The 16,773-nt window shown below is 43.7% G+C and overlaps 6 protein-coding genes across 6 annotated transcripts; 2 read left to right on the top strand and 4 right to left on the bottom strand.

The window, feature by feature from the left end:
• Positions 1-318: 318 nt before the first annotated feature.
• On the bottom strand, positions 319-1,566 carry H6S33_009084 (uncharacterized protein; the record flags this gene model as incomplete). The annotated part of the gene is made up of 3 exons (XM_044840440.1): positions 319-687; positions 847-1,320; positions 1,408-1,566. 3 exons carry the CDS (start codon positions 1,564-1,566, stop codon positions 319-321), a joined length of 1,002 nt encoding a protein of 333 aa, XP_044697899.1.
• Positions 1,567-3,512: 1,946 nt separating this feature from the next.
• H6S33_009085 (uncharacterized protein) lies at positions 3,513-4,151 on the bottom strand (the record flags this gene model as incomplete). The annotated part of the gene is made up of 3 exons (XM_044840441.1): positions 3,513-3,708; positions 3,773-4,063; positions 4,123-4,151. The coding sequence occupies 3 exons, from the start codon at positions 4,149-4,151 to the stop codon at positions 3,513-3,515; spliced, it is 516 nt and encodes a 171-aa protein (XP_044697900.1).
• Positions 4,152-4,894: 743 nt separating this feature from the next.
• On the top strand, positions 4,895-5,747 carry H6S33_009086 (uncharacterized protein; the record flags this gene model as incomplete). Its single annotated transcript, XM_044840443.1, has 3 exons — positions 4,895-4,929; positions 5,030-5,077; positions 5,135-5,747. 3 exons carry the CDS (start codon positions 4,895-4,897, stop codon positions 5,745-5,747), a joined length of 696 nt encoding a protein of 231 aa, XP_044697901.1.
• Positions 5,748-7,160: 1,413 nt separating this feature from the next.
• H6S33_009087 (uncharacterized protein) lies at positions 7,161-7,750 on the bottom strand (the record flags this gene model as incomplete). Its single annotated transcript, XM_044840444.1, has 2 exons — positions 7,161-7,510; positions 7,582-7,750. The coding sequence occupies 2 exons, from the start codon at positions 7,748-7,750 to the stop codon at positions 7,161-7,163; spliced, it is 519 nt and encodes a 172-aa protein (XP_044697902.1).
• A 2,002-nt stretch (positions 7,751-9,752) lies between these two features.
• H6S33_009088 (uncharacterized protein) lies at positions 9,753-11,328 on the bottom strand (the record flags this gene model as incomplete). Its single annotated transcript, XM_044840445.1, has 10 exons — positions 9,753-9,786; positions 9,856-10,141; positions 10,209-10,342; positions 10,397-10,537; positions 10,595-10,651; positions 10,745-10,915; positions 10,966-11,010; positions 11,066-11,116; positions 11,179-11,222; positions 11,290-11,328. 10 exons carry the CDS (start codon positions 11,326-11,328, stop codon positions 9,753-9,755), a joined length of 1,002 nt encoding a protein of 333 aa, XP_044697903.1.
• A 3,958-nt stretch (positions 11,329-15,286) lies between these two features.
• Positions 15,287-16,115, top strand: H6S33_009089 (uncharacterized protein; the record flags this gene model as incomplete). Its single annotated transcript, XM_044840446.1, has 5 exons — positions 15,287-15,311; positions 15,366-15,425; positions 15,476-15,791; positions 15,852-16,013; positions 16,094-16,115. The coding sequence occupies 5 exons, from the start codon at positions 15,287-15,289 to the stop codon at positions 16,113-16,115; spliced, it is 585 nt and encodes a 194-aa protein (XP_044697904.1).
• Positions 16,116-16,773: the final 658 nt, after the last annotated feature.

The raw sequence follows: 16,773 nt of genomic DNA on the forward strand, positions 1-16,773 counted from the left end.
TCTTGGGTATACCGGACAAAATTTGGCGTATTTGTAGGGTTTTACTTTCTTGTGTGGATTTTTGACCATTATTTAATACTCAGGGTTCATGTTTACTACTTTCCTATAGAAATTAATGATATGGATAATTGAAATGGGGTCGAAATATATATATTCGTCTAAGCTACCGGCCTAATATGTCGATAGCCTGTCAAAATACATACACTAGTTCATGTATATACTTCTCGTCGTACTATCATGCGTATGCCTATTCACAAACACTAACCCATTTTCTATCGAGCCAGCTATGAACCAAAGCAGATACGGCCTGAAGAAGGATCATTTCTTCTTGTGATGATCGACAAAGGTGTATCCAGCCTCGTGAATATCTACCCTTTCGTTAGGCTCGCGGTTATATGACATCCTTCTGAGAATTTCGGTACAGCCATCACTCATCGGATCAAAGATATCATCGACTTCAAAATCGAGAGCCCTGATCTTTCTCTGAACCACCGTTGTCAGAGAATCATCGACGAAACCGCTATCGTCGAGCTCGTGATCAAATGGGAGCTGAAGATTGGCGTCAGGGCAATTGCAGGCCCTGGCAGGTCCATTACAGGTGAGGCAATCGCCGAGAGTGATTTCTTCGAAACCGTCTTCGGCCGGTTGAATTTCGTTTTCCATTTTGATTCTGGAAGAAGTGTTGATCTCGAGGGTGATTTCTTCGAAGTCGTCTTCGACCGACTGAATCTCGTTTTCGATTTTGGTCGCGGAAGTAGAAGCGTTGACCTCAAGGGTGATTTCTTCGAAATCGTCTTCAGCCAGCTGAATTTTATTTTCGATTGTGATAGAGGAGGGCTTGATGACCTCGAGGGTGATTTCTTCGAAGTCATCTTCGACCAACTGAATCTCGTTTTCGATTTTGGTCGCAGAAGTAGAAGCGTTGACCTCAAGGGTGATTTCTTCGAAATCGTCTTCAGCCGGCTGAACCTCGTTTTCGGTTTTGATCGCTGGGGAATTGATGCCCTCGTTGATGCCAATCTTACACACAACGCAACGGGCGTTTAAGATAGCATTGGCCTCGTCCAAGTCCCAAATATCTTGCTCGATTTTGCAAGTGCACTTGTTGCTAGTGGTAGCTCCAGCTTGAGTGGTGGCCCCAGCTTGAGTGGTGGCCCCAGCTTGAGTGGTGGCCCCAGCTTGAGTGGTGGCCCCAGCTTGAGTGGTGGCCCCAGCTTGAGTGGTGGCCCCAGCTTGAGTGGTGGCCCCAGCTTGAGTGGTGGCCCCAGCTTGAGTGGTGGCCCCAGCTTGAGTGGTGGCCCCAGCTTGAATGTCCTGGCCCTGAATAACTAAATTAGCACTAGTTTTTAAAAGACTACATGGTTATAACAGTGAAATAATGCATTTACATGGTACATGCTATTGTACCTTATGTGTGCCTTCTCCATCAACCATGTTTTCGAAAAGCTCTTGAAGATAACTTTTTTCAAGTTGCTGCTTATACGGAGCCAGCACCTTGGTGAAATTTTTTGGGGACTTGTAGTTCAAGCCCAAGTCATTGGAGATCACTCGAGTGGAAGGCTTCATCTGAAAGACAATATGAAGTTCGTTGCCTTGATTTCAGTTTTTTTTTTAGTATTAGTTTTTTTGGCTGTAATAAATATAACGTGTCAGTAATAGTAATAATAGCAGCAAACACATTGATGGTGGAGATGAAGGAGACTCACATGGCTGAGCGGAATTCCTGCTCAAGAAGAACTTTTGGTAACTTTTGAAGAAGCTTGATCGAGCTCTTGAGGAACTATGAACAAATAGCGATGCTACTTGGACATACAAGAAATTTGATAGGCGTCAATGTACCGACTGCCTAGAAAAAAGTTGAGGATGATGGAAGATAGGTAGTGGAGAGAGTGAGGAAAATGGAAGGGGGACGAAAGTCGAAGTGGAAACGTTGAAGGTAAGAGGAGTAGGTATTTGCGCTAAGCCATAGTATGGTGAAAAGGCTCCAGGAGACGTCATCACCTCCAATAGTCACCAGATGTGCCTCCTAACTGCAAATTAAAGTTCTTTACAGGGAGGCAGAAGATTTCACTTGCTCTTATCCTCGCGTGAGCTCAATTTGCTACGCTACAGCTGTGTGCACCTTCAGTATCACGATTGGGCAAGAGACTGACTCTAGAAACGACTCCAAATAACGTCGTAATTTCTTAATTTCGAACTTCCTAAATTTCTTGTAGCCTTCTCTTATTACAATCAACGGGACCAGTTTTTAAATCGTCCGCTCCTAAATCGGTCAACGAGGCTTACGATTCCACTGCCATTTTAGATCTCAAGACACTTACACATAAATGATACTCCCCTATGGAATGCTAGATTGCTTTCTCAACTGTAGAAGCAGTTTCTAAGTTTACGAATTTCTCATCATCAGATCTAGTCTCAGTAGACTCTACAGTCTCACCAAAGGTATCTTCAACAATAGCATCCCCTACCACGACCACTTTATCCCCGTAATCCACCATCTGCACAAAGACTGTACACACCCTCGCATTCTTGGAACAAAACTTACAGTTCTTATTCACGCAGACATAGACTTCCCACCGTCCCTCTTCTAGCTCAGCCATGGTGATGGAAGTGCATTTACATCTACTACACTCCTTACACCCTGGATGAAAACCCACGCCGATTTCATAATAGAATATGTCTCCACCATATCTTTTCACCTCTATCGCAACAGAAGTGCATTCGCAGTGTGTGTTGGTGCTATTGGGAGCCATGTATATAATGGGTTGTATGTATGTGGCTGCGTGGGGGTATAGGCAGTGTTTGTATTGCTTGTATACGTACGCGTATCTGTTTGAATATGGAGAATGAGACTGCAGAGAGGTGGGAGGAGTTATAACATATTCCAGGTGGGAGTACTCAAGCATCTTGAAAATCTTATGCGGAGTTTTTCAAAATTTCCGAGAGAATTTCATCTTGGAAGCTTTTTTTGAGGGGAGATACCTTGAAGTTTTTAAGCAATTTTTTGTAGCCCACGGGATTCTTGGAGATGCTACCTGTTTCTCGGGAGTACCTTTCTTGAGCTATATATGCAGCGAATGGGGAATATATTTGATTCAGGGGGATTTCATTGACCATGACCAATTTTTGCCCGCGAAGCGACAGTGTAATCGGCGTCTTTACTAGCTTGTGATAGAAATGATAATTTTGACATGTTTTTGTTTTTTAGCAATGCTAAGTTCTTTGATTACTGAGCAGGTTGATCTTGAGTTTAAACCAATCATAGACCATAGTTTAACCAATCATTGACCATAAGTCTTATGTCAAGCTAAACAGATTCAGATAACCTACACGTACACACTGCACAAACACAAAACGAGTGATGTTTTGTGATGTTTTGTGACAAAGTCCCCGGCTTTAGCGCTTCATTCACCAAAGCTCACTCGATCCAACGGAGACATCAAACCGTGCCGAATTCTGATCCAACTATACAATACACACATCACTTGGTCTATCTTGCATATTCTCATATACTAAACATTTAGCTCCTTCTCAACCTCGATTGTTTCAGTTTGCACCTTCCCGTTGTTCTGCATGCTCTCGAAATACGCCATTCGGTCTCTTAATTTCGACCTTACCGGGCTCGGTTTCTTCTTCGCATCTGGTGAGAAGCCCTCCTGGTACTCCCTATTCGTCTTTTCTGCCTGTTCGACTCGATCCTTACCCCATCTATCCGCCCGCCACGTTAGCCACGCTCCACCCCCATTGAAACCCGATACCAGGAAATACATACGGTGAAAGATTTTCCGGCGCCTCGGGATAGATAAATGGCTCCTTCAACTCTACTGTCATCTTCTTGATTGCCCTTGGCCGATACCATTCCAACCTTTTGTTCATCAGATGCGGCTTAGCATACTGAATTTTCTGCTGTTCAATGTACGATCGTACACTCAGGCACTCGACACCATATGCATGGTAAAGGTAGTCTTTCAAGTCGAGCTTGTTGAGGTTGAGCGGTACAATGAACTGCACGAAGTTGGGCGGCAGGTGGGGTTTTCGAAGGAGACCAATAGAAAAGTTAGGCCTGTGAAATTAGGGTAATTAGCTAGGTGAAAAGTACTGGAAGGATATTGTATGACGTACAGGAAAACCTGCTTGGTTCCGAACTTCATCGTGGCTGCGCGAGGGAAGGTGACTTCTGGGGAGTTTGGACAGGCAGTTTTGGTGGGATGTGAGGCTCTGGGAAGAGGTTTGAGTTTTTGCTTGGCGATCACGTGGAAGACCGGGGGGGGGGGGGCTTGACGGGAGGTGGGCTGGGCTTGGAACTGATTTTCTACGGGACTGGGACATCGAGATCATCTGAAAGTCTCGGGACCCATGGTAGGTGGATAGGGATGAATCTAGAATTTCTATGCTCCACCGAATTGAAAATAGATACTTCTTTCTTTTGTCACTTTTAAATTCGACGTTGAATAGACAGAAATAGAGGTAGAAGACTTTGGACTTCCCCCCACCTTCCCTGCTTGGCTCCGCTGCCGACGTCTCCCGTCGCCGTCCGACAATGAGAAAAAAGCATCCGACATAAAGAGCGAGGGGTGGGAATATATTCATCCGGAGCGATCGAGAGAAACTCTTCTTCCCTTTTTTTTTTCTCTCTCCCTCGTTCCCTCGATCCCTAACAACAACCACCGGCCAGCCAAACAAACGGCGTCATCGTGACATTCCCAGTTTCCCAGATCTGCGTGTGTGCTCGTGCTTGTGTGCTCCGCGGTGGCAACCCCGCATTCTCAATAAACTTAAATCAGCACACACGATCTCCGCGCCTTTCCCTTAACTGTGTGAAAGCTTGATTGAGGTTCCAAGCTCACTTCCAATTTCACTCCTATCCACCCCACGCAAAGCAATAAAACGCAAAATGGTGAAGTTCTACGAGAATGCTTTTTCTTACGAGTACGGTCCCTATTGAAATTCCATTTCTCCGAAACCGAAACAGCTATATTTCATATGGCTGCATAATAAATACCCAATTGCTAACCCATGGAATCAACAGTTACCAATGGCCAGCAGTAACACTTGCTTACTTCCTCCGCTATCCTAAGTCAGTGGAATAAATGCCAATTCCATCCTATGAGCTGCATCTAATCCTAATCTCCAGCCCTTACTCAACTCACGTCATTTCCACTGACACTCTCGCTTCCGAACTCGATCCCGTTACTGGGAACCTCCACTTAACCCGTCTCCATCTCAAACGTGGAAAGCTTCCTGCCAGCGTCGCCCGCTTCCTCCCTAAAATTAAGGAATCCTACATCCTTGAGCACTCAGTCGTCGACGTCAAGAACCAGCGTCTCGAGACCGAAACCCGCAATCTCGACTGGGAAGGCGTCCTATCGGTCGTTGAGTCGCAGGTTTACACGCCCTCAGCCGAACAGGCTACCCGCGAGGGAAAAACAGACGTGCAGACAATTGTGCGCTTCGAGTCGCGTCTTGGGAGCGGAAAGGTTGTGAAGGATGTCGAGGAGAAGCGTGGCTTTTTCAGTAATTGGACGACGGGATCAGTTCAGAGAAGCATTGAGCTAGTTGGGGTACGAAGAATGAGAGAGGGGCTGGGCAGGAGCAGGGAGGGCATGAAAGTTGTCTTGGAGCAACTAAGGGAGAGAGGCATGGTTGGTGTGCTCCGGGAGCAGAGAAAAGGCGGATGGGAAAGGTGGAAGAAGGCCTGGAGGGGCGAGGGAGAGCTAATGGACGATTTTCCGATTGAGAGGAAGTGACGACCTCGATAATGTCTGCTTTTCTCTCTCCGTTCTAGTTGTGCATCACGGTATCATCTAAAGCGGGCAACAATATCAAAAGCCGACAATCTATTGGTTACTCGCCCTTGTTCCTTTTCGAGCACAATCAAATATATAACCTTCTTGTATGATACGGGCAAACCGCCAGCAAAATTTCTTTCCTTTTGCCTTTCGGCATCTTTTCATGGGAGGGTTTTCTTCTTTGCATACTTTTTTTTAACTATTCCGATTTCTGTATCTTGGGATTTCAACATGCATCCTCTATTTGCTTTGGGGTGGTTGGAAATGTACTATAGCTATTAGCGGGGAAGCGGAGTGGGTTAGGGTTTCATCGGGATTTTGAAAGCGTACGATGGATAAGCAGTGAGCACGCAGCATGGATTAGGGTTTGAAATGAATTTAAATAAATGTCTCTCCTCTGTCAATCATCGATGTGGCATTGCAGATTTTGTGGGGTTATGTTCATGTTAGGGTACATCCGCTCTACTTGGCTTCCGCTAGAAAAGTAGCTGGGCGGCGCAAGTAACTTTAATTGATGGCTTGAGTACCAACCCCAAATATACGGGTCATTGTTCTGATCTCGCATCTATCGTACCATCAATGGCGTGCAATTGCGGATTCTGCCTAAACCGGCTTTGGACAGTGCGTTATTTGCGAGCTAGTTGGGTGATTGGTTGGCGGGTGGGTGTGGTGTCATAAGGTGTCACTCGACCAATGGTCTTAATGGGGACCTACACTTATTACTTGCCGCTAATTGGGGTTGATACTTGTATCGATTGGCGAATTAAGAACTTGGGCACAAAAGATCTTTTAGCAGCCCACCACATTATTATGGCGATATCGAAACATAGGAGCACTGATCTTTATCGAGTAAATACGAGTCAAAATACATTGTGGGTAGCTCATTCAGAGGATGAACTCGTTATCTTACTAGATTTATAGAATATTATGTATATCTTTTATAATTATGATCACTTATCTAACAACCTTACGGTCGCATACGAGTATAAGAGATCATTATTATTATTATTGTGATTACTTCATAACATGTCACTCGGTGTTTGAAGATTTTTATTAAAAATATGTAAGGAAGAAAGCGACTTGCATGGAAGATTAATCTGCAACTAAGATTCGGTATGCTTTATGCATATGAACTTTGAAGCTAGGCCTCCCACTCGAGATGATAGGAAGCTGTACTCAACACGTTGTTTAGCTTTATTAATTTTAATCAAAATAATACACGGTTCATATAAACACTACTTTACCTTCAAAACATGCAGTATACCCTCAAACTTTTCTCTTTTTTTTCACTCTGATATATTTAATTCTCGACTTCAATTTCCCCACCTACTTCATTCTAATTCTTTTCGAAGGTTTATCAGCTTCCAAACCCTATTTCATCTTCTCATATCCCTTTGGGGATTGACAGTATTCGTCCCAAGTACGTTTAAGCTTCCTAGTGCGGACGAACGGCTCTTTCTCAGAATCAGAGCTATCCCTTGTGCCGACGCCCCATAAATTGGTTTGAGCTTCAGGAGATGGGGGCGGGGTCATATTGCCGTCATGAAAGTAGGATGTTAAGACATCTGACATATCAGGTTCCCCCAGCTGCGTGTCACTCGTTCTTTCCTCTTCATCGAGTGGTCCGAATTCAAGTCCAAGAGCTGAGAAGTTGCTAACAGTAGACAAGTATGAGAATGCAGATGAGGTGTCATCATAATTAGAATTATAAGCCAATTCAACTGTGACGATGAGATGGAAATTCTGGTTAGAAACTAATTTTGCAATTTAATCTCGGGAAACATATTGGCACCTGTCTCGTAGTGGCATGTGTTAAACCCAGGTTCATTCGCATCATGCCCATGCTCAGATTCAGGTTCGGCATCATAGCAAGTGCAGTTGACTATAATATCGCTGCATTTATTGCATCTGCTGCACTGGTCGGTTGTACCATCATCTTGCACAAGCAAGGAACCTGACATAATTGCTGCTGGTTTCAGAGATGTTGCAGCAGAGGAGTATTAATTTATCAGGAAGGACTTTGTTGATGAAAAATGATAGTCAATTAAGGGTGGGTAAGTTTGAAAGTAAGTCTTTTGAGGATGACGTATTTTGAAATAGCCCAGGGTTTTGGAGAGTAAATTTCAAAAGCAGTGCATGTTGGAATTTGAATGCTACTTCGATGGGTCAATTGATTCAATTGGTTCATTGTTCTCTGATTCATGAACGCATCAAGGCCGTCTCCTTCTGATATATCCCTTCGTTCGTTGCAGCAAAAACGGAGACATATTAGGCCTACGACGGCGTGGTGATATTCAAGAAATCTAACTATCTACAGACTGTGAAAACACCAAAAAAGGTATAGGAGGGTTCACAGAAAAAGAGGTTCACGGAGTGAGGGTTAGGTTTACTACCGAGTAAAAGTTGCCTACTATACTAGTTTCCGGTCGTGAAAACACACGAGGGGATGTACTCGCATTTCTTCGCCAAGGATTTTCACGTGGTCCCGTTCCCCGAAGCTTCACCTACGAAACCCACTATAAAGGCCTCACAATGGGGGTCAGGTGAAAATCCTTGGCAAAGACACGCGAGTAAGTCTGCAATAGAGCGTATTTGCCAACCGTCAATTTCAACTATTGACACTTCAAACTTGACAGTTTCGGGAGGCAAAATTGACAGTTCCCCGCAGTGGCCAAAATCGATCTGGTTAATGGTATGACAGAATAAACCCCGAAAACCAGACAACCCATCACACTACCTGTGAAGTACGCTGTTGGAACTGAAAATTCATACCCATGATACTAGCTTCGGTAGTAACAAAACTGGGTACTTGTGATCCTCCTGGTATATCTCACAGCACGCCGCCCCACCGAAATTCAAAATTAACAGCCCCGGTTGCCATTTCGGAGCCCCACAATTTGTAAATTCTTGAAATTGACGGTTGGCAAATACGTTCTAATGTGCCAAATGTATGGATTATCAAAACACATTAGTATCATATTGGGCATGAGAGCTTTGAGAGGTCGTGGCCATGGTCTGATGAGGTACGCTGATGTACACCCGCAGGAAAAAAGTGAGGAAACAACGAATGCAACCAATCCGAGCCCCAATGAAAAAGTGAAAATAGAAATGAATAGAAGTAATAGAACTACACAATGAGATACAGAATAGATACTACGGCCTCTGAACTATATTTACTACTTTTTATGACTTCCCTTATTCTTTACTACTGCTGCAATTCTCTTTGGTATGCTGTCAATGATTTATATACATTTTCTCAATCTGGCCTTTTCCACTCTTCCCTAGCTTGGGCTTCAATAACTTTTATGTTTTCATTCAGAGTAGCCTCTCTTCGCTTTCCGGACTTGTCAAAGGGCATGACTAGGGAATACTCATGGGGCTGTATTGCGGGTGCGGGGATGTCAAGTTGGACGCACTCGTTGTCACGCTACTCATTGTTTCCTCACTTTTTTCCGGCGGGTGTACATTAGTGCACAAAATCATAGATCTTACTTTAGTGTATGCAATTTAGATTCATACTGTAAACTGCAGCCAAACTGCACACTGCAGTACTGTTGATGATTGTTAGTGACATTTAAGGCTTGGCATCATATTATCAATACCTTTGCATCCATTGCATAATATGCTCATTCGACATAGAATTTTTCTTTCCTTTTTTTTATTTTTAGAAATTCAATCACACAAAAAGTGAAGTTACACTCTATCATGAATGTGACTGTTCCTTATCACACTCATCGAGCTTCTGATCAGTTATGTACATATTGGAGAGAGCACAGGACGTTTAAACAAGTTTTCCGGGTTGGTTTTTTCCTCTGCCATCAAGGTTTGTTTGAGTTGTGAATATTGAAGACTTTCATATGTTGGTCAAATATCATGAATCAATATAACTTTAGTAAATTGAATCTGAGAAGAAAAAGGAAAAAGAAAAAAAAATACCCCAGCTGACAACACGTTTTGTTCGAATCAAGGGAACGGCTTTTGCGCCCAATAAAGATGACTTTGTTCATCCTATTAGCATCTATGCCAAAGAATAATTATAAACGACATAAATATTGGGTTAACTTACTGTTTTGAATAGGAGTGAATGCGTCTGTCGTGGACGTTTTTCTTAGCGGAGTTTACGAGTTCGTTGACTTCGGCCACTTCCATCCCATGAACATTTGTCAACAGCCTCATCCCGAAAGCATCGAATGCATTCTCTGCTGTAAGCAAGATATATGCGCCCATGGCTTTTTGTTTTTGATCGGCAGGCCAAGTTCCGACCGGGATTTTTTTCATTTCCTGGTGCACATTGATAAATCCCGCTGTCTCGATGCTGGCCTTTAAAGAACCGGCAATATTAAATACCCGGCCTGTTTTATGTTAGCGTTTTCTTCTCGTCATTTGGGGGCGTATGGTAATTTGGCAATGGTAGACTACCAGATTCTGCGGCTGCCTGATTAACTAGGTCATAAAACTTGTATAGGCCCAACCCTTCGTGGAAAGTGCCATCATCACTAAAGAGATGCATATCGTATTCTGAAAGATCAACCCAACCACCAGGCTTGAGATTTCTATTTATAATAAGTGTCAAATACCGATTCTCTGGGAGTCTTGACATAACTTACTTGTAAACTTCTTTCAGAAGAGCATCCCAGTCTTTGATTGCACCACTCAAATGTCTGATATGGATCATATCGAAGGACTCTTTGGCCCATGTCCATTCGCTTTCTGCATCATCGATTTGGAAATGTACATTTGGCGGAACCCTAGTTGATATTTTAGTACATCCGGAGACAAATCCACCGTGACAGGTATGTACGTACCAGGCTGGTTGGATCGGGCTCAAATCGGTCCCAATGACTTCGGCGTCTGGGTATCGTCTATTATTTCATATCAATATGTAATCTTCTCTACACATAAGCGGGCAAGAAAAAAAAAAAAAAAAGAAAAAAAAAAAGTCTGCATGAACTCACTCCCCAGCATCAATTGCCCAGATACCAGTGCCGGTCCCAATGTCCAGAATTCTCGTTGGATTTGGGCCGATGGGCGCCATGTGTAACTCGCCATTCAGTAGCATAAGGTATGTATGGTGAATAATGTCGAGTCTTTCTTGCTCTGCATCGTCATTTGGGAACATGTATTTCCTGCGCTGTTGTCAGTCTATTTACTCCCCCAGAAGAGAGGCAGAACTCACCCATCCCGATACGCATGGTATCTACGACCGTTTTCAAACCGATAACTATCAAAGTGTGAGCGAGCCGATTCTAGGGTGAAAGGATAATGATCATGTGTACTCGAAAATTGACGATTTCAAAGTATTTGTCGATTCCTCGGTCGCCTCGCTCCTGATTTCTTCATTAGTTACGTCTCCCATAGCATTATTGATCAAAGCGCGACGCCAACTTACGATTCAGAATCGTAACCAGAAGAATAGAAACTTTGATCCTCTTCCTGGTAGTCAATCATAATCATTGTCAGTTGAAATATTTCCACTTATTCATAGTTGAAGATCGCTCACAGGATCTTCGTCAATAGCAATGAACTGTTGGGAAGCCATTTTCCCGTAATTGTCGTTGGTAGAGAGTGTATTGATTGAACAATGAACTTAAAACTGCTTGATGGCGTGCAATATTGGAGGTTATGTATAATAACGGCAAGGGACGCGAGACTCGTGGGCGAACTGTGCTGACTTGGGTCAGGGGAGAATATTCATAGATTAAGTATCTGTAGGCTAACGGGGGTGGTGGATGGCTCACATTAAGGCTGGTACTTAAGAAAGAGCGTGGTCGTCCTTTTCTGGTGTCTCAACCAGTACACTTTGTGTACCTATCCTACCTAATTCTTCTCGCCCCAAGCCAACATGGACAGCAATTGTGATAATTCAACCCGAAAGGTCTTAAATAAACTCCAGACGCAGAGCCACCTCCCCAGTCCAAATGTCTCGAACCACAGCCACTCAAACAATTGGCATTACATATGAATAAGACCCGATACAGAAAGGCCCAATAAGGTTACCGATTGAGTTACCGATTGAGCCACAGATTGTCCCCACCAATTATGGACTCGGAGTGATGGCACTCTACCAATAGAATGGCTCCTGTGTCTGTCCTTACTCGGGGTTTCAATACCTCTTACCAGAGTCAATCAATATAACTACATGTATCATCTAGGAAACTGAGAATCTTACCGAGTGCAGGACACTGTCAGTACTTACTTACTGGCGAAAAGTGCATAAATCGTTGTCCTCTTCTTGGCTCAAGCGCATCTCACACCAGCTAAAGTCGGAGACCCAATTAGGCTCATCGAAAAAAAGGTTGCGGGTACAGCCGCTACAGTTTTTTTCAAGCGGTCCGTGCTTGAATGGGCGTTTCTTAGTGGGGATGGAGCACTAAGCCCAGGACTTCGGAGACGAGAGACGTCCAGCCTCCTCCCTGCTTCCGAACGGCCAAGCATTTCCCTCCCCACAAAGTCTCTCAGCACGTACGTGCCGGCACGGAAATCTTCATGATACAAATGCAAACTTATGGACGAGGGTTTAGAACCCGGCAACCAGATCTACTGGAGCATTAATCAGTTAGAAAAAACAACTATATGCATGGAGTTATTAGCATAGAGGCGGAATTTGCCTTGTGCAGCACGTTATACTAGTATGGAATGCCACTAACATGGAACAGGCCGATTGCCCTACATTTGAGATACGTTATTCCGCGTTCTTTATGGCTTCGTGGACCACGGGGCCAACATTGGATCCACAAAATTCAAACCTTAACAGGACCCAAAAAGAAATAAACCCGGGCTCTTTGCTCATTTCTTTGTGGAATCGATTCTGGAAGGGTTACGCATGCCCTCCAATTATACTTGCCTGCATGAGTTAAGTCTTGTACATGTAGGCCATTCCCAAGATCGTACCTAGGTACATCTATCCCTTTCCTGGCGCACTGGCATTTGCTTCTACCTACTGAGGTTCAACTCTCCGAGAATCCTCGAGCTACTTTAAATCGAGGGGTTAATTTCCCTCGATCACAGTAGATCAGCATTGATTTGTACTCTACTGGCACACACCCACACAACAAAGCCCAATTTTAATAATCCCAGACCAGCTAAGGAGCTACTATAGATGTCTGTCTGTGTTAACGTTAAATATATCAAGGTTCCTCCCGCACAAGTCTTATTAGAAAGTTAACAATCATCGAGAATTATCGTCAAATACGCCTACAAGTCGATTAACAGTGCTTAACTACTGTGGCCGGAATACTGCTGAGCCTATGGGGGTGGGGGATGTAATTAGTACCGATAAATACATGTCCGTTTCATGAATTCTTGAAAAAACAGCCCGGGTTCAATTCAGAAACAGGCCTGACAACCCGCACAAAACGATTCAGTTTGATTGGCTTCGATGATGCCCTCTGCATCTTGCCACTGCCTATCGCGCAGTATTGAGCTTACGAGAGTGACTTGTGGCCTCTCTTTTGGTTTGTGCTTTCAAGTACTTTTTTGAGATTTGATGATGCCGCCCATCTTTGGTAGAATCTTATTGAGTGTCTGATATTGTAGACCAGATATGTACTCTACTACATGCACTTACCTCTTATTATCCCATGAGAGGTCCGAGAAGATCAATAATCAATGCGCGGCGCAGATGCCTAGGAGGAGTGAAGAACTATTCTAGTTCATCAAGAGATCTGCTTTGCCAGTTAAAACAGCGTACGTTGCTAGACTCTACACCAGCAGATACTTATCAATTCTCTAGTGAGAAATATCGTTGCTGATGCTGATCGTGACGCCAAGCCCTCTGGATTCAACAGCTGTCCTGGAATGGGATGTTCTCCGTTGGAAGATAGCCTGCGGATGTTTGTCTTTTTCATAATACCTCCGCGTTGACCTGGACCATTCTACTTTCTGGGCGCGGATAGTTATCGCAATTAGGAAAAGCAGAAGATCATTAAGTAATTCAGAAATGATGGTCTCGACTGGCGCGATCGTCGTGCCATGTCCAAGGTTGTGGTGTGGGCACACACCTACTGGTAAACAAAAAAAAAAAAAAAACCGCCCATGAGGCTGATAACAAGTGTGGGACCTGTGCGATCTGAGAGGGGTAAGTTTATCTTATGTCCATGGTCGATAACCTATTAAATTGTTGCTCCCACTAGAAGATTTCACTGGTCGATATTCGAAGAGGTCAAAGCCCAATGTGTCGAGTACGCCCAAAGCCACAATGCAACCATCAAGCTGAATTAGGTACTCATCTACCTTCTGTGACTCGAAGTGTGAACGCATTGCGAGATCGGGAATGGTGGAGCTACCTTGTTGGGTTTCCCGAAAGATAACTTTGTCTCCTAGTCTCACGCCTTGATCAGGTATGAAATCTCAGAATGTTGAAATGTGAGTGAATCGATGCTAAACCAAATTGGAGACATCTTGGTAGCGAGATCACTTGTGATAAAGAAATAGTAACTGTATGTAGGATGAGGCCTGGGAAGGACCTATTAAATCCATGAACCAGGGCGCAGCGAGTGACAGGCGTGAATAATATGGGTCTGTATTTGATTAGTAGTGACAGACCATAAGTTTTTAAAACATAGTGTTTAAGATGAAACTCATTTCAGGTATTTGAGAGGATGATTTGAGCTGACAGACATATTACATAACGTGTTAAATAATCCAGCTGCCAGAACTTATCAAAGACGATAGATCTATTAGTACCTGTATTGTATAAGTAATGGGAATTTATCAAACTTATCTGAAGAGCTGTATTACTTACTCTCTTTAAAGGCCATGATCCACCATATATCGAACGCAGAATGTATCAAGGGATTAGTCTCGATGGGAACTGAGATATATATTTTCTGTATAAGAAATTAAATTAATTAGACCTCTCATATAGTCAATTGCTTCGCTATTGATAATAGCGGGGCCCGGGGTCTATCAGGGTCAACAACATGTTCAAGTTGCATGCTTCAAAAAGGTCTGGTAGTTAACAGGATCGTTTCATTGATGAAAAAAGTGGGGCTGGTTGGCAGATTCGCATAAAGCTGAAAAGGTCGATAACTAGGTGTATTGACCGCATTTCCAAGTTGCATAACACAAAACCATGTGATCCAAGAGTGCTCTCTCTGATCTGACAGGTATTGTAAGTCTTATTCGAAACACTTAACTGGTCGGGGAAGCAGCCGGCGATTGATGAGTGATGCAAGATACAAGATGCAAGAGTCAAGACTTAACGGTGCAGTGTGTCGATATCTTGGAATGCTCCAATTCGTGAGGGAAGAATAGTGATGTTACACCAGATCGTCAACGTGGATGACATGACGTCTTCCATCGGACTCGGAACATACCGAGACTTAACTCAATGGCACGACCTCGCCCCACTACATGTAAATTTACAAACCACGATACAAGTATCTCCCACAAAGATGTATATTCATCCTTTCGTAACCTTTGTCTTTGCAATCTGCGTGCCTGCTCTTCTATACTACATGCGTTCTGCAATACCAGCGTTATTCAGAAGATCAATCATGGCCTCTAACGCAAAGCTTATTTGTTCGTCCGATCATCCCACTTTTTTATGCTTCATAATCTAACTAGCCCAATAAGTTGCGCCGAAAGACGACCAATACCTCCGAGGAAGCCTTGATCATGATAACCTTAACGAAGGTTAATCCCCCTTGTCTTCTCAGTTACTCTGCTAATTCGCTCCCAAATAGACCCGTTCCAGCAGTTCCACGCTTGGTTCAAAGAAGCACAAAACCATCCCATTTCTCAGCCGGAGGGTACAACCCTCTCTACAGCAAGTCTACCATCCGGTCGCGTCTCAGCACGAACAGTCTACCTCAAAGAGCTAGACCATCGGGGATTCGTCATTTACTCCAACTGGGGCACCTCTAAAAAGTCAGAGGATGTCGCCAGCAATCCCAATGCCTCGTTGACCTTCTGGTGGAAGGAGCAAGAGAGGCAGGTTAGAGTTGAAGGAGTCACCGAGAGGTTGACGGATGCAGAAAGTCAGGTCTATTATGATACTCGGTATGCTCCACACTGACAACAAGGCCAAATCGCACAGAACGGTTAACAGTATACTTCCAGAATTCGTGGGTCCAGGATCGGCGCATGGGCCAGTCAGCAGTCCTCTGTCCTCCCTAGCAGAGAACTGCTAGAGCAGCAGGTAAAAGAAGTTGAACAAAGATTCGAAGGCCGAGAGAAGATCCCCGTACCTCCCTTCTGGGGCGGCTTGAGGATCATTCCAACGTATATTGAATTCTGGGTAATCCACCTCTTTGCTCAAGCATTTATACATACTACAGTCTATAATTACTAATTTTCAATAGCAAGGGTATTACCCCGCACTAGGCCACTCCATCTAACCCCACAATTCGCTTACTCATACTAACCTTACACTTGTAGTCGTCCGAGTCGTTTACATGACCGCTTTGCATATACTCGGGAGTCGCCCACAGACACAAATTGGAAGATTGAGCGTCTTTCACCTTAGTACATGCCGGGAATTGCTAACTATCACCAGCAAGTCAAGTTCCATTTCCTATACCTAGAATTATTCCCTTTAAGAGCTGCGAGCCAAATATATATGTAGAGCCTGAATGGAGTTGTTTGTCTTTGTTTCTTCTACACGGTAGCTATACATATGTTACAGCGAACCCTAAGAAATAGAGAGAATACAAAAGAAAAACGAAACCAAATGGAAGAAAGTTTGCCCAATATATATGTTGAGAGCCTGTACAGTATACTAACTAATTATAGAAAGCAATTTAGTATGCGATATTATCGCAAGAGTGGAGATTCCTTTAAACCCAGATGACAAAAAATCAAGAAGAAAAACGCCCGCCTGCTACCCAACCCGAACCCAGAATGATGTGGGTATAAAAAAATATAAACAGCGAAGTGAAGCAGGAAATGAAAACCCAAGTAACAAATGAAAACCCAGAGATACCAATCACGAACCTCAAAAACACCGCCGAAAAGAGAAAAAGAGTAATAAAATGGGGGTATG

Source organism: Morchella sextelata, assembly GCF_020137385.1.
Source record: "Morchella sextelata strain SCLS chromosome Unknown scls_3, whole genome shotgun sequence".
Taxonomy (NCBI): Eukaryota; Fungi; Ascomycota; class Pezizomycetes; order Pezizales; family Morchellaceae; genus Morchella; species Morchella sextelata.